Below are 25,210 nucleotides of genomic sequence, written 5' to 3'. Positions count from 1 at the left end.
TGGATGTGATTCAGAGGAGCATCATGTTGCACAATAATTTACTGCTCAGAATGAGGATCATTATTGCACATAACCTGGACCACACTGCACAATATAAATGCCTGTCTCAACAAATCATTGAGTCTAGTATTGATTCTTAAAACTTATTTCTTATTACAAAAGAGAGAAAAAAAATTCCAATGCAGTGGGGTAATTTCACTTTTTGGCAATGTATTTGAAAGCCTTGAAACACATTGATTTGCTTTGGAAACAAGTGGCATTATCTCACCTCAGTGGCTGTGTTTCAATTAAAATAAGATATTAAGACTCAATACTACAGTTAAGTTGGACATTGTTTGTGGTGTGGCGTTTGACATGACTTTCAATGGAAGTGCTCAGAATAGGGGTGACATATTGGGGACAATACAGTGCTTTTGGTAACAAGTCAGCAGAAAGCAGGTTGCTGCTTTTAAGTGATAGGTTGCTCAGAGTCTATATATGCTTAAACAAAACATCTTTGTGTCTGTGTCTCTCCCTGTCTGTCTCTGTTTCTTTCTCTCTCTCTCTCTCTCTCTCTCTCTCTCTCTCTCTCTCTCTCACACACACACACACACACACACACACAAAGAAACAAGCACACACGTTTACATCTATTCGTGACAAGGTGTCAGCAGGAGCAGGTGGAGGGCACTCTGCCACATGCTGAACCGTCCGTCTGTCGCTGCCTCTCTCCACACCATGCCAGGTACACAACACAGAACAGACCAGTACAACAAGACCGCATTCACTGGGAGAAACAAGGACTTTTACAACAGTCTTCAGACTACAAATACAATTCCTAGACTTGTGGTTAGATGGTCAGATGAATTGCCACCAGGGTATGAAACAAACTTTCTGTGGCTGGTGGATGCTGAATTTCACTATAGGCAATTTCATATCTTGTTTGCCAAAGTAGACAGATCAAATTCAGGTTGGCTGCCTTTTAAAGCAGCAATAGAACTGACATCCTTGCTATCCTCAATCAAAACCTATCCGCATTTGGCCGGTGGATCGTGTTCATTTCAAGCCTGATTGCTATTGGCATTCTATGAAAATGAGTTAAAATAATTCTAATACAGACGAGCATTACCAGCCAAATGCAGAATAATTGGCCTTTTCTGGTTGGAAGTGACAAACAACTAAAAATGACTCAGAATGGTAAACTGTTATAAATCTTTAATAAAATACAAAAAGAACATGTGTGAATGGAAACTGTACAATAATTTAAGAAATATTATTAATTTTCCTGATTTCAATATTTAATTATTCACGTTGAGTGGAGAAAAAAAATGCTACATTTCCGGAAAGAGAGTAAATTGTTTCTATAGAAATAAATAGCAAAAGGTTCAACCAAAACATAGAAATAGAACAATGCAATATGTATAAAGAATCTGCAGTATAAATCCTTGTACAATATTTACATTTGGGTATGATGTTCATCAATACCTTAACTTTATCTCATGCAATAAAAATGCATTCATAACACTAGTCTTCTTGCAAAATAGGCTATCTGTTGGGGAAGGCTCAAATTAGAGCGTGGAATACAAAATATTATTCAAATCCAACAGTATTGAGAGGACAAACAAAAGCTTAGTATTTTAAATTAAACACATATTTGAAATGGTAATTAGAGTACAGGACCTGTGCCACCTCGTAGGCAGCGTGTCAGACAACATGATAGGAGTAATATCTACTATCCATCTTCAACATGACGTCTAAACACCTGTTCACCTGCTTATTTCATGTCATTTTTGAATGGAACACCAGGATTTTACATTGCTTTTACCTTCAATATACTTAAAATATGTTCAAGCCATACAACAAAAGCATTCACCTCACAATGGTGTCAACAAAATACATTTTAACATTTGTCCAAACCTCTGGACGATAACAGTGCATGACCAGTTTGTATACTCACATAAGACTCCATCATCCCTTGTGCAAAAAAAACAAACAAAACAGTCCACCAAAACAAGTGCTTCAGGCTTTGGTAACAGACAATGCAGCAGGGTAAAGCTACATAGGAGTCTTAATGTGGAATAATTATGGGTTATATCTCAACTCTCTGACTGGAGGTCAGTTGAGCAAACTGTGGCTGGGGGTTTCAGGAACATGTCTGATTACATCATAGATGGTGGTGTGCATGTCCTGGACTGACTCTAGGCGAGCAAGAGATCTGCATGACGCCTGCAAGACAATATCACACGAAAAATGAAAACCACACCCAAACTATTTGACAGGACAAAAGCAATGTTGCTGCTGAATTTATGAAAAATGTGCATGGGACGTGAAAATTACCTGTGTGGATTCCATTTTCCCAGGTATGGAGACAAACTCGTAGATACCAAAGTCTTCTGTTGCATCCTCATGACCTGCTGATACAAAGGTTTTTATATTAACTATCATGTACTACAACCAAGTTACTCTTAACACTCAGGTTAGCACATTAGTATCTATTCTCTGTAAAACTCTACAACAACATCATGTATGTAATGAGGCCAAAACCAAGACCTTCTTTTCAGTTGGTATAAATGAGACATCCTTGTTTGCTTCCTGCTTTAGGTTCCTCCTATTCAAAGCCTATTTGATTAGGAATTACTTTCGGTTTCAGGAGAACCAAAGCCGCATTCAGCCAGCAAGTATTGCCTTAACACAATGACGCCTTACAAAATATGCTGTAGTCAAATTAAAACACACAAACAGACTAACACACAGTATAGAGATACTCTGTCATGAGGGGTATTGGAAAAGTCATTGATGACAGACTGGAGTGTATTCATGGTATGAGCAGCACCGGTAAACAGGTTAGTTACCTGAACGATGTGGTCGTTTCTGTTCTGTTAGCGGTCTGCAGAAGAGAGGCACATAAAGCAGTTAATTAAACCTTTTGTGTACTTAAAGTATCACAATTCATGTCTGTATTCATTGCATGGTCAGGTCTCAGTTGATATCTTACCTATTGTAGATGCTCATGAGCACTGTTGATAACAGAGAGAGAAAGATAGAGATTATTGTTCCCTGATATAAACATGTTGAAATTGCTTAATACTTTATGCATTTCAGTGTGACTTACTCAAAAACTAGACTGACTCAAAAAAGCTTTTTTGCTCTGGTTACCTTCAGTTTGACATTTGCAAGTGATTTACATTTATGATTAACTTCAACATCTAAGGCTGTAGTGGAGTCAGCCGTTAGTGTTATCCTAGGGCAATTATGATCTCTGTCACAGCCCTGATAGCCTCAAACAAAGGACATGTTAAACAAGCTTCAGAACTCACAGTGGCCTAGACTGGGCCATCTGATCTGCGGCTTGGCAAACCATGCCTCAAACACTGCTATGAAAGCACTAACCTCTCTTAGGATGGCAGGTTCTCCTGAGGAAGACCAGCAGCATACAGCCGATGATGAATAAAGAGCAGACGGTGATGGCTGCCAGCGGTGATACAGAGCTGCCCTCCTGAGTGTGCTTCTCTTTGCCTGCAAACACAGAGAGCAGAGAAACTGATATTTACACTCACACTACACTCACACATATTTTTAAGGTTAGCTACTGGAGGAGCCTTGGGTGGAGTTCAAAAGCAATTTTGATGTCAAGGGATGCTGCCTTGACCTTTTGATATATATTTTATTTTCATTTTTCAACAGTGTATGAACAAAGTTCCCCAAAATAAAAAATACATTAAATAAAAGTAAATAAATAAAAAAAAAAATGTTAAAAGTGGTGGCAGAGACATATTACTTTAGAGAGACAGTGCAGAATAGAGACATAACATTATGGACTAGTTTTTGTGTCATAGCTTAATGCCGTCTTGACTTTTGTTGACTTTTCTGTCTTCCAAATACTGGATTGACAGTATTTTACATTACAGCCAGTATCAACGGTAGCCATCAATGTGCCTTTCTCAATATCACCAAGACAACATATCAATGTCCCATTCGGCACACAGAAACTCCACATGCTATAAAACTTAGTCAACAAATAGAACAGCTGTCACCCACTGTTTACTTTCCCATAGAGCCGCTGGACTTTAACACAGACCACAGGCACTGGTACCTAGCAACTGAGTGAAAATGCAAGTTTCATATTAGCCGTGTTTATCTCATGTTGTATCCATAAGCTGATCCCACTTCTCGCCCTACAGTTTGAATTCCCAAGTGAACCTGTGTATGCCAAACAGTAAGGTGTATCCTCCACCCTGTGGTGCACAGACCGGCCCACCCACACTATTCTCACCTATCCATCTATCCAACTGTTCCCCAGCTGGCCAGTATTAATCACTGTCAAACTATTTCTCTCATACCTCATCAACCTCTTCTGCTTTTGGCGTTACAATATGTTTACCTCATATAGGATTCCCAAAATCTACCCACGCTCTCCTCCCTCTCGTCATGTTCCACCCTCCACCCACCTGTCCCCAAGCTGGCCACCACCAGGGTGAATTGGGCCTCGTCCTGCTTCTGGGTGACGTTGTTGAAGGCCCGGCACAGGTAGTCCTCGGCCTGGGCCAGCCGGTAGGAGCGCACCTCTAGCCGTGGGCCCTCGGTGATGACCTGGGTGGAGTTGCGGCTCTTGGAGATCCAGACGTAGCTGTTGGGCGGGTTGGAATCAGCCTGGCAGTCGAAGAAGACCAGCTCACCGGGGTTGATGGTGAACACCTCTCCTGTCCGCAGGCCCTGGCCCGAGTTCACCGCCAGGTTGTAGGGACCATCTGCAGAGGCCAGCAGTGGGTTAGGGTAACCATCATGACTGGCTGCTGATTTGGTGGTGTACCATACATGGTGACTTTCCTATGAATTATCTTAACAAGGGAATTCATATTCTCTGGTGGAAAATCAAAATGTGTGACTTCATTTATTACGAAATGAAAAAAATGAACACTACTTTTTCAGTACAAATTAGCCAAATGGTAATAATATTTTTGAAATATTCTATTTTGGTAATGATTCCTGTTTTCATAATTATTCTAGCAACAATCATTTGATCACCTCTGTCTCCCTACTGCAAAAGCAGGTGGTTAAATAAGGCCTCTGGGTTTTTACTCTCAAACTGTTAGGAGATACTTTATCGGAAGTGGCAACATAAACAATGCAGCTCTTATAAAATGTGCTGTTTCTAAACCCTCTGGGTGGCATCATCCAGTTCTTACATGTAGGTTCAGATAGGAGATATGAGAATAGGAACATGAAAAAGTGCCAGATTATTGTCAGTCACATGTTTACATTAATAAAGTTTCCTGCCAGCAAGTTAAAAGGTTGAGGTGGTGAGTTGAAGATGTTATTCTCACTTTGCAGTGGCTGGAAATGAGTGTCATGGCTCCAAATTTACTAATGATCCAGTTTGCAGTGCCAAGTTACTCACACACCCAATGTTTGAATGCTTTGAGTCAAGAGATGGTAATGAAAAAAGTTATGATGTCTAACCAGGAAGTTGTAAACTATACAGGCATCTTAATGTTCTACAAACTTTATGCCCCACAATTTGACAATGTGTGATTTATGAATGTCAGGAAACATTACAATGAATTAATGGCAAGATTAATTGTATGCACTGGGTGCAACCTGAAACGTACAAAACCAGGCTAAGTTATCAACCTATCATGGCGGTCTAGCTACAACCTTAACCGTAGAACAGAGGAACTCTGTCAGATATGCCTGCTCCCATGCAAATACTATCCCACACCAGCCACGTGTTTTCAGTTCTCAGTGAGTGTCTCATCTCACATGGATTTACATATAGCCAGGAGTCCAAGGATGAGTGCAAGAGGAGAAAATACAAAAATGGAAAATACAAAGATGGAACTTGACATTTTACCCAAGCTCTGGGAATCCAATGAATTTTTCAGATATATCCAATGTATTACATGATTGATACAGGGTTTTTTTGACAAATGAGATGTTACAAAAATGTATACAATAGTTAAATTTAGTTTGAAGAAAAAATAGAGTGATTGTGATTATCTGGTGATACCTAAGTTTGAATGGCACTGTTCTCACCTGGCCAAACAAACCGGACTAAAGGGGGAAACACTCCAGATTCCAAATAAACTGCTCCAAATTTGGTATGAACATGCCCTAAGTCCACATACTTCATATAGTTCTCGTAATTCAGCAAACTCCCTATCCCATCCTGTAAATGGGAGGAGGAGAATAGAAGAAGAGGAAGGCAGAGGAGGAGAAGAGGAAGACAGAACAAGTCGACTCACAGTAGACAGTGAGGTCCATGGCCTTGCTGTGTTGGCCCTGGCTGACCGGGTTTCTGGCCACACAGCGGTATGCTCCCATGTCCTCTTTCTTGACCGGACTGATGAACAATGTAGCGTTGTCTTTGGAGAAGCTGTATCTGTCACTGGGCGCCAGTCGCACATTGTTCCTCAGCCACTGGAACCCAACTCTGGTTCCTCTCTCAACAGAACAAGTCCAGGTGACGTTCCCTTTGTCCTCGACAACTGTGTACGACGGGCTCTTCTCAATGACCGGAGTGGACACAGGCACTGAGGAAAAAGCAATACATGTTGGTGAATTGAGGGTTTGACAGATGTGACAGGACATATGGTGTCCTGTCAGTAAACAACAGATCTGATAGAAGTGGATAGGTAGGGCATCTAACACAGGATCACCATGATGAAATTACCCTAATCTTGCATATACATGTCTAATGGCATTAGGTTCATCCACTCACCATCTACTGTAATGTGCACCGTCCTCCCCTCCTTGATAACAACACCTGTCTTACTATGAAATTCTATGTTGAGGTCCAGGTGGTAATCCCCCTCATCGGTCTGGTTTAATTTCTGGATTAGCAAAGACACATTGGGTTCTCTGAAGAGGAGGTGCTTGCGGTACATCATGTCGGTGATAGCAGCCTCTTTGGTAAAAGTCACCAGCGTGGTTCTGGTGCCACTCGGCCTGGTGTGAGACCAAGTCCCCTGCATCTCAGCCTCGTCCAGCTGGAAGTGAGTCTCCACGCTGAGGAGGAGGGACTGCCCTTCAACGCCATGGTGGACCAATGAAGGGATGTGGATGAACTCAGAGTGGACTTCTGATGTGGAGGGAGAGAGAGAGGGAGAGAGAGAGAGAGAGAGAGAGAGAGAGAGAGTTAATGCATAATCTCAGTAGGGGAACTTGTTGGATCTCCCAGGTAACAAATGAGGCTTGGTACACATTGCTCCTGATTAACAGCTTGTTTCGCAAAGTGGGTATATTCCTTTAGGACCAGATTCATTAGATCATATTAGGGGTAAACACTCAAGGTGCTAGGTGTCCAGACAGTGTCATTCAGTTGCTTTCCTAAGCGTCCAATGTTTCCCACTAAGGTTTGAAAGGATACAGGTTTTTGAAGGCTGATACCAAGACCAGTGTTTGTAGATTGATGTCACTGATATTCTGTGCTGATATTCAATCTGATAAATTTGACAATATTCCTGGCAAAAAATGACAAGTATTCAGTGTTTCCCCAGGAATTTAATTCTTATTTAACTAAAATTTAATTGCAGGGTTTGCAGACTGTTTCCATGTAGCTGTGATCAGGGAGGAACCTCCATCGTATGGGAGGTGGACAACATTGACGATCTAGCCCTAGGACACTTCTTGACCTAAATTGAAGAACTACTAAGACTTAGGTGCTATCAGCCGTCTGTGCATACAATAACAACCATAAATTATCAATGCTGCATAATGGCAGTATTAATACAAATAGGTGGGGTGGAGGGTGGGGGTACTCTGGTCTATTTTTGCTGTGTGATCTTGTAATCTATATCCTATTCCTTAAATTGTCCAGGTCCTGAAGCTGGAGTGAGTTAATATTGACTGAGCTCCCTACAGTGTGTCATTGTTGTCAGACAAGGACAAGGCACGTCTTTTTCATCCCAACTGGTCGCAAAACAAACACTTGGGCTGTCTGAAGTAACTAGATAACTGTCGATGTATTGTGCCTAGCTCTCTGTTCAAGCGCTGGCGGGCTGCCAGGACAGTTTGTGCGCTGATAACTGGTTGAAAGCTGACAACTTGGAATAGAAACACAAAGAATGGGAGGAGCTATCATTGTAGCTTTGGTGATTTCAGTTGAAGTGTTAATCTGATCATGTGGAGATGCTGTAAATTCATATGTATTCACAGTTTCAATCATCTTTTTTCTCAGTGTTCTAATTGTTGTAATTATCCAACATGTTATGTTTTATACCCTCAATTTACTCCATTTTTATTCTTTGTTCTTGCCAGCCGCAACTACCCAGTTTCCCCACGGGAATCATAATAATTCATCTGATTAACTCTGATGCCGAAGTGTCATTTGGCAGCCATTTTTAACAACTTTAATGGTATTCCATTTTGAGACAATGGAGGTGTCATTTTCCAGGTATTTTTGACAGCCTGAGGTCAGAGAAGGAGGTGGGTGAGTCGGGGTGGAGGGGGGAATCTGTTTGGTTGGCAGGTCGATTTAAGCAGCAGCAGGTGAGTAGGCACCGCTGCTGTGAAACAAACTCACTCATTCCTTTCACTTTTTATGCACAGCAATCTCTTAACTTCCCCTTTCTCTTATTCTGTATTCCCTTGTCTCATTTGCATGTCTGACTGTGCATGTTCTCTTCCTCTGTTTCAGCGTTACGTAAACAGATGCTCTGGAGGTGTAAAATACTAATGAAAGATCATACATTTATTATCTTTTTTTGGATAGCGTTATGATGCTTTTGTGAAATCACAGCGTTTCTCAAGACATTTCCAAATATCACCTCATGTCACCTCATGCACTTCAAACTCACTGTGCTGAATAAAATCTGAGTCATTTCAAGGCATTTTCACCCATTTTCACCTTAAGTTTCTTTTCTTGCCCCTGTAAGCTTATTTCCTCTCACTTTTCTCACACCATCTCTCACATCTCTCTCTACCTCCAATCTCTTTTTCTCCATTAGATCCCCCCTCTTCCTCTCTTCCCTCCACCCTGACCAGTCCTCATTTCGTCCCTGGGGACTTCCAGCCGGTGTCAGCCAGGTCCCTGGTGACTACTGCCCATGTTGTTCATCACAATAGATTTACTGTGCGTCTGCTGTTATGTCCTAAATAATACATGCTGCGCCAACACCCCCCACCCCGACACGTTCCACTCTGACAGGCCTGCAGGCCAGTTTCAGAGTGTGTGTGTGTGTGTGTTGTCAGAAGTGTGCCTGTGTTTACGCCAGCTGAGATATGGTGAATAGGCAGAATGAGGAGGAGTGTGCCGAGCCCGCTCCGCCGCTGTTGTCCCTAAACAACACAGGGATTGTTGTGGTGATAAGGAACTGGGGAGATTATTGTGACAATGGGCTTTGAGGTGAGAGGATGTCTACATTAGCACACACACACACACACATACACACACACACACACACACACACACACACACACACACACACACACACACACACACACTAGTTAACAAGTGCATGCACACATTCAAACAAGATAACTAGCCTACATGTATAGACCCACAAGCACCTGCCTCTTATCACCCTCACACACAACCAAGTTGTTTGGATGTTAAATAAAGTCAAGCAGTGCATGTCCACAGGCTGCTGGCCACCACCTTCTGTTCCCACTCCCCTTTAAGATAAGACAAATACTGTCCTTCCAGGAAGGTTGATGATACAAACATCAAAGTAGTAGCGAGTCCTTGTTTGAGGGACTTGTCTGTTAGGTTGATCTGGTCATGTGAGGGACGTTGGTAGAAGTCTGTTATCTCTGAGTCAGTGTGCTGTGGCTTGTATTCTTTCCACTGTCTCCTTCCCTATGTCCAATACTTTCAACCGACAATATTAGAAATGCTAATTCTGTAAAGTCACACTGTGATGACTATGGTAGGGAAGTGCAGTATACCAAAAATCAAATCAAATAAGACCCTAAGGACTCTATAATAACTCAACCTTAACAAACACTAAAGCTGTGGAGAGGGTAAGGAGACATTGCCATTAACTAACTAATGTATGGAAATGGCAACTTTTCCATGACGTTCGCAGACTGACAGACTGACAGACTTACACTTTCGGCCAAAAGGTCCCATTACTCAAGCATATCAAGTTCAACTTGTTAAAGAACAAAGATACAAATATTGTCTTGGAAATTTTAATTGAACAATCTACCATCACTGTTGCCATATGCCAACATTCAACCAAAACCCTTCACAAATGCCAACAAGGATAAAAAAAAATACAACTACACAGTTTGATCTCTACCTCTCTGACCCTTGAAAGTATTGTGAAACAAAAGATTTCACAAGTTTTGAGTGAACATTTTATTCCTGCGCACCACAAAAAAAACTTCCTCAATCAACCACCAACTTCCCACTGCCAACTGACCGACCCGACACCGCAACTGCTGTGACTGCTGCCCCAACACAACCCAACTGACAACCCAAGCACAACATCCTCACCTGTTAGAATGAACAGTGCAGTCCAGACGTAGAGCGCTGTTCCTCCCAAGGCCTCCATGACATCTTATCCTCTGGGGATCTGCGGCACTTCTGACAGGCAGGCAGGGAGTGAGGGATGTAGGAGGAGAGGAGTGGAAGAGAAGGAGGAGGGGAGAGAAGTGAGACTGGTTGCGGTGACAACATTTGCCAGGGAAATAAGAGGAGATAGCTTTAGCCTACATGCAGCCACCCAACACCCAGGCCCCTCCCATGTGACACCAGGAGGAAGAGGTCCACCTGGCAGAGGGAGAGAACAGTATGGTCCACACACACACACACACACCCCACACCCCCCCCCACACACACACATACACACACACTCTGTCGCCCTAGGGCTGAGGGTCACACTGAGACAGAGAGAAACTGAGACACATAAGGATATTTGAGAGCAGATGACTGTGTCTATACATTATAACACAGCAGCTGCCTTCCTCAGTCCCTTAGGCTGTGATACAGACAGACTGAAAGACTTCAATAGGTAAAGTCACATAGTTTGGTTCAGTTGCAAAACCTTCAGTGGCGTTTTACATAGCGGTTAGCTGTCACCCTAACTTATTTCTGTAATGGTTTTGTAGTAATCCCTTAAAATAACCTTCCATTTACATTTACATTCACCCCTTAATTCATGCAAGATCCCATTAAAATTAATGAAGGGAGTTCTTAATGGAGGAGACCCCATCAAAACCATCTTAAACACCCCTTAATTCTTTAGTCCTTAGTTTCTAATTTACTGTAAAATTCAGGGAGACAGGAACTTTCCATTAATAACGTATTAATAACCCTGTAAACCATGCACAAAAGGCATTAAAACAAATCCCTTAATTAGTAGTGTCTCCATGAATCAACCCATGAATAAATAAATGTAATGTAATGAGAAATTAAGGACATTTCAGGGATAAAACTAAGGGGTTTGGTAGCAATAGGAAGACATGAAGACAGAGAGATATACTGGGGCAAAACTAAGGAATGTGGTTCTGACACTGATACATGTATCAGTGGGGTTTCCCTCAAGCTAAGAGCTGGGTGGGTATAGACTCTTATCTGAGATCAGAGAGACACACATCGATGACATTTTCACATTGTTTTTCATCACTCGGGGGGACGTTTAGGAACAAAAGCGTTTCATGGCAGAAAATTGAAGAAAAAGCCAAGGCACCCGTGTAGTTAAGTCTTTATTGGCTCGTGCGTAGCCTGTAAACACCCTGAGGAAGACTTGTCTGTGCCATTATTTTTATCCTATTCTTAGGCATTAGTCTACAAAATAAACACTTTCACTATGAGAAGATTGCCTTGGATTTTTCTTGTTTTTTTTCTGCCATGTCATGCTGAAGCCAAGGCAGCATCAACCCCATTTGTTGTTGTATTTAATACTAGTAAGATTTGTGTTCAGGGAAATCAAGCAGAGTCAGGTCAAGTTCATTTACAGGACAGGTTTGTCTCTGAGTGCTTTACAGAAAACAATGGACACAAAAAGGTCACATGTTGGACGCTGACTTTTCCCCCTCAGTGACTTGTGCAGAAGGGTTTTTTCAGCCTGGTCATCTGCTGAAAGGATGTGGTGAACCTTGGGATTGAACTGCAGAGTTAATGAATTAGACCATTGTAGGCTCTATAAATGAGTGCCTGGTTTGGCGATGGCACTACTGAGATCGCACTATGTGATTATTCTGTCTGTTGTCAAGCACTCCATCATGGGATGTCCATTCATTGGGAAAACTAAAGACAACGATTATGGTTAAGACAGAGGTTTTTATATGAATTCAATGCAGTATTTGTTAGCTGGAACACAGCATGTGGCAAATTTGACAAGGAATCATCTATTTGTGTTCCGGGAAATATTATTTGGGATTTTTTTTTTCACAAATTTATGCTTGCGGAAAATTTATGCAGTCAAAAGACACTGAGTTGACTATACTTAACCAAAAACACATTTTCTGAGCTGCTTTAAGTAACTATCTTAAAATTGATAGAAATTGAAAAACTTTGCAACCATCTCTCATTCCTTCACCTCATTTTACCTGTATTTGGTGCCTCTAGATTGTCTTCATCGGGTGGAGAAGCAGGTTTTCTCTACAGAACCTGCAAGTGTCTTCTTCACCTCTAGGTGGGGCCAGTGCATCACCCACAACATCAAGCCTGCCAACAGGTTTACACTTTGCAACTTGCATTCTATGGGGAATATTTGTTATATCAGCGTGTTATAACTATGATCACTGACGTTTCTCGTGGTTGTCTGAATTGTCGGTGATTCAGGAATTTAAGATTATTCTCTCATTTAAGTCACTCCGGATAAGAGCGTCGGCTACAGTAAATCCCTTCCTAAAATCTAAATGTAAATCTCCATTGAGGGGGAAGGAACATATTGTCATGAGACAAAAAAGATATAAAAAAAAATACAAAAGGATCTTAGCTCATGGTCGGGTTATGATGGGTTTGATTACATCTTAAGTTTTTGACTGAACACTGTATGATGAGCGATGAGTTAGAAGAGTACCTGGCCTTGGCTAAGAGCTACACACTGAATAGGTCAAGATGACAACAAAACAGCCAAGATCAAAATATCAAACTTCCTTGACAGCAGTGTGGATGTTCAGTGATGAAACATCCATTAAGAAACAGCATCCTTTTTTTTTTTTTTTTTTACATTGAGACCAGAACAACAGTTGTTTATACAAAGTTGTTGAACAGAAAGAAAGCATGACGTGTGTGAAGTTAACTAATGTTCGACAGTCCTGGTCTCATGTCAGATCATGGAATGGTTTACATCTGCAAAACTTGGCTAAAGCTTGTAATCTAGCCATGGCAAAGCTCTTCCCTTGATGTTATTATGAATGAAACACTCACAGGAAGCTATCTGGTGGATTCTACATACCATCCACAACCATGAAGTAAGTCTGAAACTCAGGTTGTATGCATATAAAATCTAAGAATAGAAGTACTGATCTGGTCTGGCTTAGGCCTTCCTCCCAAAACCAGGACACCAGCCTGGTATACGCGCACACACACACACACACACACACACACACACACACAACCTCAAATGGGGGCCCTCTTGCTGTGCTGAAACATGTCACATTTTCCACTTTCAGCCTTGCAGCCTGTCTCTGTGACTGCTGCCACACTTCACCACATAACTCTACCCGTCTAGACTCCCCTCCTCCTCCTCCTCCTCCTCCTCCTCTTCCTCCTCATCCTCAGTGTATTATCTTGTCCTCCATGGTACAGACGCTAAATTGTTTTCTTAAAGTCAGGATTGATAAACTACGCCAACTGATCCTGAAGCTGCTAGCCCTCGTCCTGCTCACTCCTCCTCTCATCCCCTCTCTCCTTACTCTGTCCTCTTCACTTTTCCCTTCATCCGCCTCCTCTCTGATCTTTTCCTGCAGCGGCTCTCTGCTCCTCTCCTCTCCTCTCCTCCCCTCCCCCTATCTTCTTTCTCCTCACCTCCTCTCACTTAACCTTCCCTTTTTGATCCTTCTTCTCCTCTCCTCCTCCTCTTTCATTCCTCCTCTCTTCTCCCTCTCCTCCAGCAGCCTTGGCCTCCAGCTGCAGACACTCAGAGCAGACGCAGCACACCAGCCCACATCAAGGCCACGCTATTGGCACACGTGTGTGCATGTGTGTGTGTGTGTATGTGTGTGTCTGGAGCAGTCGTTACAGTGGGGCCGCATAGGGTGTCAGTGGCCAACTGTGATATAGGCGCCCATATTCCTCTCTCATTCCACTGAAATATGCCATGCAAAGATAACTGTAGCTGTGTCGCTGTGTGGAACCGCTGCAGACATGTGCACACATTGTAGCGGGACACTCAATCTTAAACACGCTCACACACACACACACACACACACACACAATCATCACAATATTACTTTTAGGATGTCTTTTAATGCGATTGCTGTGTGACCAAAAAGGGAAGTGAGTGCTCACACTTCATAAGAGGATGTCACAGTTTGGATGACATGCATGCCTTGACCCTACATATGTAGCTTGAGAAATGTCAACCCTATAGCTGAGAGATAGAGAGAGAGAGAGAGAGAGAGAGAGAGATAGAGAGAGAGAGAGAGTGAGAGAGAGAGGAAGTAGGACAGCGAAGCAGCACTTGGTTGTTTCTAGTGAAGAAAAAGGGGCGGGGATGTCTGCACGGCCTATGAGTGATTTGATTGGACAACAAACTTTCATTCACACACAAGTGATTTATAACAGTGGGAAACAGTAGAATGTTGGACAGAGGGCTGCGCACTGCGTGTGTGCATGTGTGTGGGTGTGTGGGTGTGCATGTTTTTCCCTTATGCTCGCATGTGAATGACACTTTTTACTGCTGCACCGTTGAACCCTTCTATCGCTCCCTGGATCTGACTGTTCTTGCCTAAGTGCCTAAGTGGCACCTTGACTTCATAAGCCGAATGTCTAAACCGTAGCGCGTGGGTCGAGTGAATGTTTGCAACTTCTTCAAAGAATGCCTCAGCATTCTCCACCCAGAACTGGCAGTGTCAGTCAAAACAGAGAGGGGGGGGGGGGGGGGGGGGGGGGGGGGGAGAGAGAGCATATGTGTCAGCGTGCGTGTGCGGTCCTCTGCACGCCTGACATCTGTCTATATGTGTGTGTCCACATGCAAACATGTACGTATGTTTCTACAAGTGTGTGTGGGTATATTTGTACGTGCCATTAGTACAGAGTGCAGCCAGCTGCAGCAGCAGTGCTGTGTTGTGTGTGTGTGTGTGTGCTTGTCTGTGTGTGAATGTGTTTGTGTGTCTGGGTTGGTGGCAAGAGCCTCACCCCTTTAACGCATTCCACTATCTCGCCCACGCACTCGCCATGTGACCCACAGTCAATGACAGGAAATAAGCCGATGTCAAATCCTGCTGCCTGCAACCCAGATCCTCTTCTGCTTCCAGTCAAACACTCAGCTTTGTGTGCTCGAAATGTAACACACCCAGAACACACAGTTAAATGTACATGTATATGAATGACAGTTGCATTTGCACATGTCCATATGTTTGCATGGAGCTGCGTTACTTCTTTGTACTGTGGAAGTCTCGGCCATGCCTCTCTTGAAAAACAGCTTTTTGACCTAAACAGGAATACCATGTAAATATGATGAGTAAATACATACTTAAATACTTAATAACATACTTTCAGTGCGGCACATGTGACATGGTATTTCTCAATGGCAGGTGTAACACTGATAAAAACTCTGCTCAACAGTTGTGTTGACATAGTTGACACCCACACACACAGACAGATTATCTGGTTTCCTGTTCTGCAGTCTAGAAGTTACTATGATAGATTGACAATCAAAGATTCTTACTCGGAACCCATGCTTCTCCATGTTGCCTTTTTAAGTAGACTGTCAAGATAGGGCACGATGAAAAATAGATGCATGGACTTTACTTGAAAAATGACTATGAAAAGGGTTTCTGCTCCAGACATGACTAAGTAAAATGTCCCCGCAAAGAGTGTGAAAGGTGTATATTTACTAGAGCAGAGAAATGAATGTGAACGTTTATTCCATTGCAGCGAATGACTGTTTAATTAATTTCCCAGCAGACCGAAAAATGCAAAACGTGCTTCGTCCAACACACACACACCTATGAAAAATACCTGTTTACATCGCACACGCCACAGAATGACTGGTGTGTGTGTGTTTTTGTGTGTGTTTGTGTGTGTGTGTGTGCGTGTGTGTGTGTGTGTGTGTGTGTGTGCGGGTGCACGTGCATGCATGCAGAGTTGAGTGGACAGAGCCACCTCTATGTTCCCTCCACTAGTAAACTGTTGGCTGTTGAGACAGACCGCGATCCCAGGCTGAAAGTCAGTACTCCCCTCGCTCGGGTCTGTGCCTGTTCACTTTGCTTGATGGATTCATAAAGCACAGGATAAGACACCAATCCAAGGTATGGGTATATATTAACCTTATTTGACCAGCCACATTGGCTAAGAGCTCGCCACCACCTCACCGAGACGAGAGGAAAAGGTGACATACTGCGACATAATGTCAGACACAAGCACCCTCTCTATTTTTCGTCTCCTAAAAATGGATTACCTTGAGTTTGGTTCATTTGGAACTGCTATGGGAAGCACTCTCCGTTAAGGAGTCAAAACACCCCCCCCACCTCGACCCCCTCCTCCTGTCACGGAAGGTGCTAATGTTTATCGTCACTCGACACCCCTCGGCCCATGCGAACGAGCGAGTGGCTGCTCATGTGTGTTAGTGTACGGGACCCCACCATTTATCAAAATACTCCACGTAATGGTTTCTGCTCCGCACCCCCACCGAGCTGCCCAACATCTGGTGGTCTCTCCCTCCCCCGAGGTGTCACGGTGAAAAGTTTCCCACCGGCACAAAGCTGAGGTATGAGATTACATAGTTCCTGTCAAAAGAGAGATGTATGGATAGGGGTAGTTGAACAGCTGCTCAGGGCCTATCTCACCCTGCTATCTTCAATCATAGAGGCATTCCATTGTTTTAAGGTATCTAACTTAGGTACCATAACCACCCACTGTGGTGATGTAATCAGCAAGAGGTGTGAAGCAAAACAAGCCATGTCAACAGAGTGCCAGTTGGTTGGTTTTCTTAGCTAAATGTGTTGTAATTAGTTATCAGTACAGCTATGCTGGAGTAGAGAGAGTATGCGATGTAGTGTACACCTGTGTCCACAGTGTAAGAGAAGAAGGTATAGACACACTGATGGAGACAAGTGAGCTCACAGGCATACACACACACACACACACTCACACACATACACAACTTGAACGCCAACGCACAAACAAACGCAGGCACGCAGCCACACACCTCCCTCTCACACACACACTCAAACAAACAGATTTTATCCCCCACCCAAACACATCACCACCCTCCACACCAAACCACCGCCCCTCTAAAACCATGGAAGTATTATATTGTCTAAAACACCCTCAGGTCCCTCTTACACACACACACACCCGTCAGTTTCCTCTTCAGACGTAACCCTGAACTAACAACAGAGTGTGGGTTGTTTTGAAACCAACACGGGGGTCCCAAGCCAGCTACTCCCACCAATGATGTCATGATGAGGAAAGTTTCCCAACTATGCAGAGGACAGAGAGGTTGGAGCACTTAACTCTGCCATTTACACTGGTTTTAAGGAAAGCCCTTACCAAGAAATATAATTTTGGTAGTACAAAAGAACATAATTTGTCTTTGAGCATATCTTGGGCCAGCTACAAACTTTGTCTGTTTAGACTACAAAAATGATGTACCGCTTCGGCTACAGCTCTCTTCTAAGTCAGAAAAACACATTTTTACTTGTCTAGATGTAACTCCTCTGTCACTAAGGTGTTGAGGAGGAGAAAAACATACATGGAAATATGATCGGATGTGTATGTCCAGGAACACACATACTAGAATGTAAAGTATGTGTTTGCTTGTACACAAACAGTTACTAAGACAGAAAGAGGTACTGTATGCGAGACACTCTAATTGAAAGCAATGTGGAAAACAACCATGTTACTTGTAATTAGATCCCACTTGTCTGCAGCGCTGTAGTGTTGGTGCAAACAGGACAGTGAGAGCATATGCCCCCGTAGACTACAGACAGAGTCTAGCCCAGCGCCTACAGCAGATACACATATCTGTGACCACTCAACTGATTACAGATGCGATGGCATAATCGCTCCCAGGTGAAACAATAACAAATCTTGTCAATATAAGAACCGCAGATGCCGGCGAAACACCAGCGGCTCCTTTCAAGGGTCAATTAAAGTCTGTCTCCCGGAAAGATGAAACAACCTTCATTTCTTTATCACAGATGCTATAAAACAATATGCCACCATTAAGGGATGATAAAAAAGATGGCTTGTTGATATGATTGTTCCCTTTTCAAAGGTTTCAGCGGATGATGACAAACCATCTGACACCACAGAAGGGTTTACAATCGAGACCTGACAACAAGCAGAAAGTCATAACAGCAACAGGTTGCCCTGGAGCATGTGCATCTCTTGCACTGTTGTATTTTGAGAAAGAAATGTCCTTTGATTTTCTTGTCAAATCAATTGCAAGTGCTTCTTGTCTATGATATAATGCAGTGGAGCACAGGTTGCTGCATTCAGTCTTGCTAATAATTTCTGATTAGACTCACTTACTTGTTCATCTTGAAATGCTAACATCGCCTGACTGTTAAAGAAATTCCATCTTAAGTTGGACATATATATGGCATTCCAAGAAAATTACAAATAATCAAGGGTGTGATCATTTTTAAAAGAATGCTGCTGGGCCCATTTGCCAAACATCCCTTGAATTACTAAGTGCCAACACAGCAACCATGAAGCTACTGTACGTATATCCCCATCTTCCGCTCCTGTAACTATTACCGCACAGGCTTGAAATAATCCTTCCGATCCACCCTTTAATCACCAATCCATCCTTTTAAAAAAAAACAAAAAGAAATCTGTCAAATATTATTCATTTGCTCTCAGCTTGTTTTTCCGGCGTCTGCAGTTAATTTTCTGCGGAATGTGAGGAGCAGCTGTCACTTTAGCACATGAATGGAGCCAGTTTAGTGGCCCAGAGGCATCGGAGTGGATCAACGGCGGAGGAGGGACAGCTGGGCCCGAGGGGACAATAGCACTCTCAGTTAATCATTAATACTCTTAATGAACAGCAGCCAGGCACCAGAGGTTCACTAGCCAGTCTCTCCAGAACATTCTGCCTGCAACAGGAGGACACAGGCGGCCTGGGCTTGCCGGCTGACCCCACACTGACACTTGTTGATTGGGGCCTTTAAAGGGGCTGTGGGAGCTTTAAAGTGCTGTCAGTTTGATGAGGTGGCGCCCGTTGGTTTTGAAAAATATGACAACCGAACGACACTGGCTCGATTCATCATAATGCGGAAACAAAGGATCTGGGCAAAACTGTGTCTTCTTGTCAAACTACATTGGGCATTGTGTTTCGTCGTCAAACTGACATGTGTTGTTGTCCAAAATGTTAATAAAATCATGTTGAAAATGTGCCTTTGTTGACTTAGACTATGGTCAATAATCAGGAGAGCAGATATAGTAGATCAATATGGCATTGGGATGGTGCCTATGTGGTTTAAAGCAACACTTCAAAAGGGAGACAGTGAATCACAAATAAAAAGAAATGGTATTTCATGTAACTTGAGCTCATCACACAGATTAGTTGTTAATACTGTCTAAGCAGATGGCATTCTGGCTTTGCTGTTTGTTACCTCACTTTCAGGTAATTGAACACATTAGGACGCCAATAACTTCTACGCTTAAGACTATTTTCCCTGTAATCAGGGAGTGTCTCAAGTGTAGGTGAGGTTAACTACATATTAATAAGCAATAATCATTCACATAAGGCTGTTACAACACAGTTGATGTTGCATGGATTAGTTGGATCAGCAGTGCAGGTAAACATGATAGTCCTTGAGGATTACAAGCAAAGCTTGAAATGTCATTACTTATGAAAAGTAATCTGTTTGGTGTAAAAAAAACAAAAACAAAACATTAACATACTAAAACTGGAATTAGAAATTAAAATAATGAACCATTTGTGCCTCAGTCTGAAAGCATAACTCCTATCAACAATGGATTCTTTATTTCCATAAAGTGCTTTCTGTCGATTGTGCCTGTACATCATGTGGAGAAAGCCACCAAACAACCAGAGATGTTATTGGAAGATAAATGAGTTTCTAAAGGGGAGCAGATGTTAGCTAGGGGTCTCATTTGAATGTTACACTGATCCTCTGTTTATGTGTGTGTGTGTGTGTGTGTGTGTGTGTGTGTTTGTGTGTGTGTGTGTGTGTGTGTGTGTGTGTGTGTGTGTGTGTGTGTGTGTGTGTGTGTGTGTGTGTGTGTGTGTCAGAGAAAGAGAGAGAGAGAGGGTGTGTATGTCCATGCATGCACATGTGTTTCTGTTTGTGCGGTTGTGTGTGAGCGTCTGTGTGTGTGTGTGTGTGTGACTGCATGAATCTGTATGTGAGTGTGTGCCTGCACGTGGCTGCGTGTCCAGCCCGGCCCTCCCCATCGGCGGAGGTGGCAGGTGTTCCTGTGTCCCTAAAAGAGCAGGTTTTTATGTCGCCTCCTCAAGTTAGTGGCTTGGTTGCCATGGCGATGGCCCAACAGAAAGAGGCTTGTGTCTGGGGGCCGGTGCTGGGGAGGAGAGGAGGACAAGGGAAGAGAAGAGAAGGGGCTTAAATTCAACACACACTCTGGACTTCACTCTGGCTTGACAAGAGAGAAGAAGAGAGGAAATCAAGTCAGCGACACAAAACAGGCCTGAACTGTCTTCTGGCATCCAGTCAGGCTCCTGTAATGATGAAAAATCCAGATTTGAGGGTTTTCACAGTACACAACATCACAACACAGTATAATGTACATTACACGCTCAAAATGTCGCTCAAACTGTAAGCTGTTGATGGGTGGATGAGATTCGATTCACCTGAAACACTGGGACTAAGTGATGGTTGTAAATCTTGACAATGGGATCAGGCACATAAATAGGAATCCAGTATCACACATCCTATCAGATTCCTTCCCAGGTGTGACAGCTGTCTGCCTGTCGACTCCAGCTTCTTATCACTGTACCTCATGGCTGGTGGCATGGACATCCCCTTCTCACACAATCAATCTGTGTCTGTGTGTGTGTGTGTGTGTGTGTGCGCGCGTGTGTGTGTGTGTATATGTGTGTGTGTGTGGGGGGGGGGGGGGGGGGGGGAGTGTAAGGGGATCTGGGAGTGACTGGGAGTCACCTGTCCCTTGTTGGCCTCTCTTGTCTCCCATGGGAGTGCTGTAATTCTCCCTTGGCAAGGCTGATCAGCAGCTGCCACACACACACACACACACACACACACACACACAAACATGCACACACACAAATACACACACATATAGTACATACACATAAACACAATGCAGTTTCATTCCCAACTGAGTCGAACTGAATCATTCACATGCCTTTTTTGAAATGAAATGTTTGAAACTTGCACATTATGAGTCAAGTGACTGGTGTTAGTAAACAATAGTCACAATGTGGTGCCATGAGTGTATTCATCTAAAATGAAGAGCATGTGACTGATTAATGCTAGGGGGTAAGAAAACCATGAAAGTGAGCAGAATTGTCCCTAGAATTATGCTGTTTGGTTTTCCCTCCATTCCCAGCTATTTGATTCCTTATCTGGTTTCACTTAATCCTTTCTTAGCACTTAGTTCAGCTTCAAACAGCTTGTATTGTCTTACTCACAGCAATATTCAAGCATGCACAAAGGGCTGCCAAGTCAGCTTATTACGTGACTTCTCCATAACTGACAAACTGTCTTGACAACCAACATCTGATAACACCGCCAGTGCAGTGACAATGTGTTGACTGAGAAAACAGTCGAATCACCGTTTTCAGTATCACTTCATGGTAAAATCAGAAGTGGCGCCTCTGTCAAGCAGCATTCCAACATGCGATGTGGTGGATCCCCAGGAACACCGAGCTGAAATGCCAGTTGAGGGCATTCGGCTTCGCTGCAACTTGTGTTGTGTTTCTCAACTGTCATGTGGGAGCGTTTAAATTTTTGATAAGGGGTGGCCACAAAACATGCTTTCATCTTCACTGGCTTGGAGCTAGATTCAGGGACTACAGTCACCTGCAATTTGTATATTTTAACAAACGAGTTAACACATTGTGTACCTGTAATAAAAAACAATTCTATTCTATTCTAAATTCTACTCCATTATTGGTGGCAGGAGTAGGCTATAAATAATACCCTGATGGAATAGTATTGTGGTAAATGTAAGTCACTGGCAGTTTCTGGCTGGCAGTATTGAAGCATTTGCGATCAAAGGCAAAAGTGCATATTCAAATAATGTCCTTTTATTACCTCCGCCAAGGAGGTTATGTTTTCAGTGCCGTTTGTCTGTTTGTCTGTCTGTTAGCAGGATTACGGAAAAACTACTGGCCCGATTTTCATGAAACTTCGTGGAAGGGTGTAGGGCCAAGGAAGAACCCATTAAATTTTTGGAGCAGATCCGGATCCGACTCACGAACAAGCAATAATAGCGCGAACCTTGGCGGAGGTCTGTGCTCTCCAAGTGCCCTTCTAGTTTGAGTCTTGTTTTGATGAAGGTTAAGCTAAAAGGGTTGGTGGTCCAGTCCTGTTCACTCTCACTGCTTCTCCTCAAAGTTGCCTCTCTCAAAGTCAAAACTGAATAATTTTTATGAACTGATTGCACCACTGATAAATAACAACAACAAGTGAGAAACAAGTAGGATATTTGCTACTTAAAGAAAAGAAAGTAAAGGACAAGTGTGAAGTCCACTAAAATGGTGCCAGTCAACTAAAGCACAAGAATATCAGGATTGTTACTTTCACTTCCTGTCCATGACTGCATGGCATTGGTCAGCACAAGAGCACAAACGTTCAAAATGCAACCACCACCAAAAAAGCAGACTCAAGAAAAGTATAAAGCATAAAATAACAATCCCATTCTGTTCCTGTAACATGTCCAGCATCTACAATATATGGGCTTCTGCTGCATAATCTCTATCAAGTACAACATAAATACAATAAAAGAACAAACACAGGTTATTAATTAATTAAGGATTGTTGCAGGAGATTATATGAGACAGTTACATTGTTTCAAAATGAGTGTGTGTGTGTGTGTGTGTGTGTGTGGGTGTGTGTGTGTGTGTGTGTGTGTTTGTGTTTGAGCAGGTATGTCTCTCTCTCTCATCTCTGTACCGCACACAACGGATCTAATTGGTTTGTTCTCCAGCCAAATAAGGAGTATGCATGCTAATGTATTCAATCTGGGCGATGGCTCTCAGCGCTCATTTCACATGAACAATGATGATGGAAAAATGTAAATGCCCAAGTTTACAGTAATTGGTCTGGGATACATTGTCTGCATTGTGTGTTTTGTGATGCAAATGATTGAAATTTGAAGTTGCCTATAGGGTTGGGCAGGGCAGATTGCCATACATACTTCCATGTCATTATCCCCCCAGCTTTACTTTTCCAATGGAAATCAGTGTATTCTACAAGCAGCATGCAGACAAGTTTGTATGTAAATCGTAGCACCGGGGGAATGCTCTTCCTCTGATCTTCTGTGCGTCTCTAATACACGCCTTCAAATAAAGTTATGATAATGGAGCTTGGTTACACGCCTGTAATTGGCCTTTCACTGGGATAATCTGACATCAAGTCTCGTCATGTCTCAACCGTGTCCACAATGAAAGGGAAAACTCTGTGAAATACAAAGTTTTTGAGTCAGAGTTTGAAGGACTTCAGACAGAAGAAATTGTTTTAAATATCTACACCTGATACAGTGTGTAACTTACAGTGGCAATAATCTTACATTTAAAAATATGGACCTATTAAGGTAAGATAAGATAAGATATCACTTTATCAATCCCCCTTGGGGAAATCCGGGTCCCACAGCAGCAACTGGGAGAACAGTTGATAAAAAAGATAAGAGGTAATAAGATAAAAAATAAAGGTAATGTACATAATATAAAACTATAGAGACAGTGCAGAAATGCAAATAAAGGCAAACAATAATAATAAATGCATAACCATATAATAAAATAATAAAATAGACAAAACAAAACTGAAATTAGAAAAAATATATATATTAAACAGAAAATAAATTGATTAAAGCCTAGAATTAAAGAAGATATTTACATTTAATTTCTCTAGGCTAGAAGATGTCATGAAGAAGTGTCATGTATTAATTTTATAAATTGGCACTGACCATTCATTAAATATTAGACAGTTATTGATAATTAATTAATATTCAACATATCAACCATTAGGCAATAAGATGTTTGTGCTTAGCAGTATAATCTGAGCCTCCATTGTAAATAAATTACATCATTTATAGTAATTTGTTAATGATTGTCTTATCAAACATATTTCACATTTTGAAAATGTTAAACAGTTGACATTCCTCATTCACTTTGCCACTCTGTTTTGTTATGTGCTCTATAAACAAAGGTTTTTTTTTTATTATGATGACAATTATTATCATTATTACTATTATTATTATTAGTAGTAGTAAGCCTAGTAATAGTACTACTTGTACTATTACTAGGCCTACTAATAATAATAATCTGTTAGCCTATTAGCATGTTTTGTGGATTGACTGCAGATTTCCCATATTTTGCTGTGTAATTTGTTTTCAAATGTGTAGCCTATAGCCTGTTAGGATGATGATGAGGAGGAGGAGGAGGAGGATGATGATTATTATTATTATAGAGAAAGCTGAATTTCCCATATTTTAAAGCTGAATCGGTGTATCATGTAGTGGAGCCCATAGCCTTAATGCCTGGTTGGTCATGGACCACCGGAGAAGCGGCAGCCGGCTCGCAGGAGAGGAATCCTCCCCGACACAGATCGAGCCACCGGGCCTTGAACCTGACCTCACGGACCATCTAGGCGAGCTTGTCACATTGCATCCCCGCTGCTGCATTGTGAACGCAGGAGTTTCTCAATGGTGTGGGGAGAGATAGATAGTGTGGCCGTCCATCCAATAGACCTCCCCTCTCCCCTCCCCACCCCTGCGGTGCTCCCGGTTTTGACACAAGAGACAAAACCCGCGGAGAGGACTATGAATGGTAAAGCACCGAGGAGGCAGAGGGAGAGCAAAAAGGAGGCGGTGAGCCTTTGTAGTCGGGGAGGAATGCGGAAATGTCCCCGCTCCGTGTCAAACCTCTCTGAAGGGGGTCAGGCCACATTCAGCCGGCGTGGGAAAGCCAGGCAGAGACGGAGCTCACACAGGCGAGCGGGC

The 25,210-nt window shown here is 42.6% G+C and overlaps 1 protein-coding gene across 1 annotated transcript; it reads right to left on the bottom strand.

Moving 5' to 3' along the window:
* Positions 1–1,224: 1,224 nt before the first annotated feature.
* hepacam2 (HEPACAM family member 2) lies at positions 1,225–10,570 on the bottom strand. Its single transcript, XM_071518003.1, has 9 exons — positions 10,418–10,570; positions 6,698–7,057; positions 6,222–6,509; positions 4,428–4,727; positions 3,370–3,495; positions 2,975–2,996; positions 2,832–2,866; positions 2,317–2,390; positions 1,225–2,205 (listed from the first exon to the last, which is right to left on the bottom strand). The coding sequence occupies exons 1-9, from the start codon at positions 10,473–10,475 to the stop codon at positions 2,095–2,097; spliced, it is 1,374 nt and encodes a 457-aa protein (XP_071374104.1). The 5' UTR covers positions 10,476–10,570; the 3' UTR covers positions 1,225–2,094.
* Positions 10,571–25,210: the final 14,640 nt, after the last annotated feature.

Source organism: Centroberyx affinis, unplaced genomic scaffold (assembly GCF_046629955.1).
Source record: "Centroberyx affinis isolate AG114_WGS23_722 - 3 ecotype Tasmania unplaced genomic scaffold, CSIRO-AGI_Caff_v1 ptg000548l_1, whole genome shotgun sequence".
Classification (NCBI taxonomy): domain Eukaryota; kingdom Metazoa; phylum Chordata; class Actinopteri; order Beryciformes; family Berycidae; genus Centroberyx; species Centroberyx affinis.
Note: the sequence above shows the minus strand (reverse complement) of the source record. Positions and strands in the feature narration are given on the sequence as shown.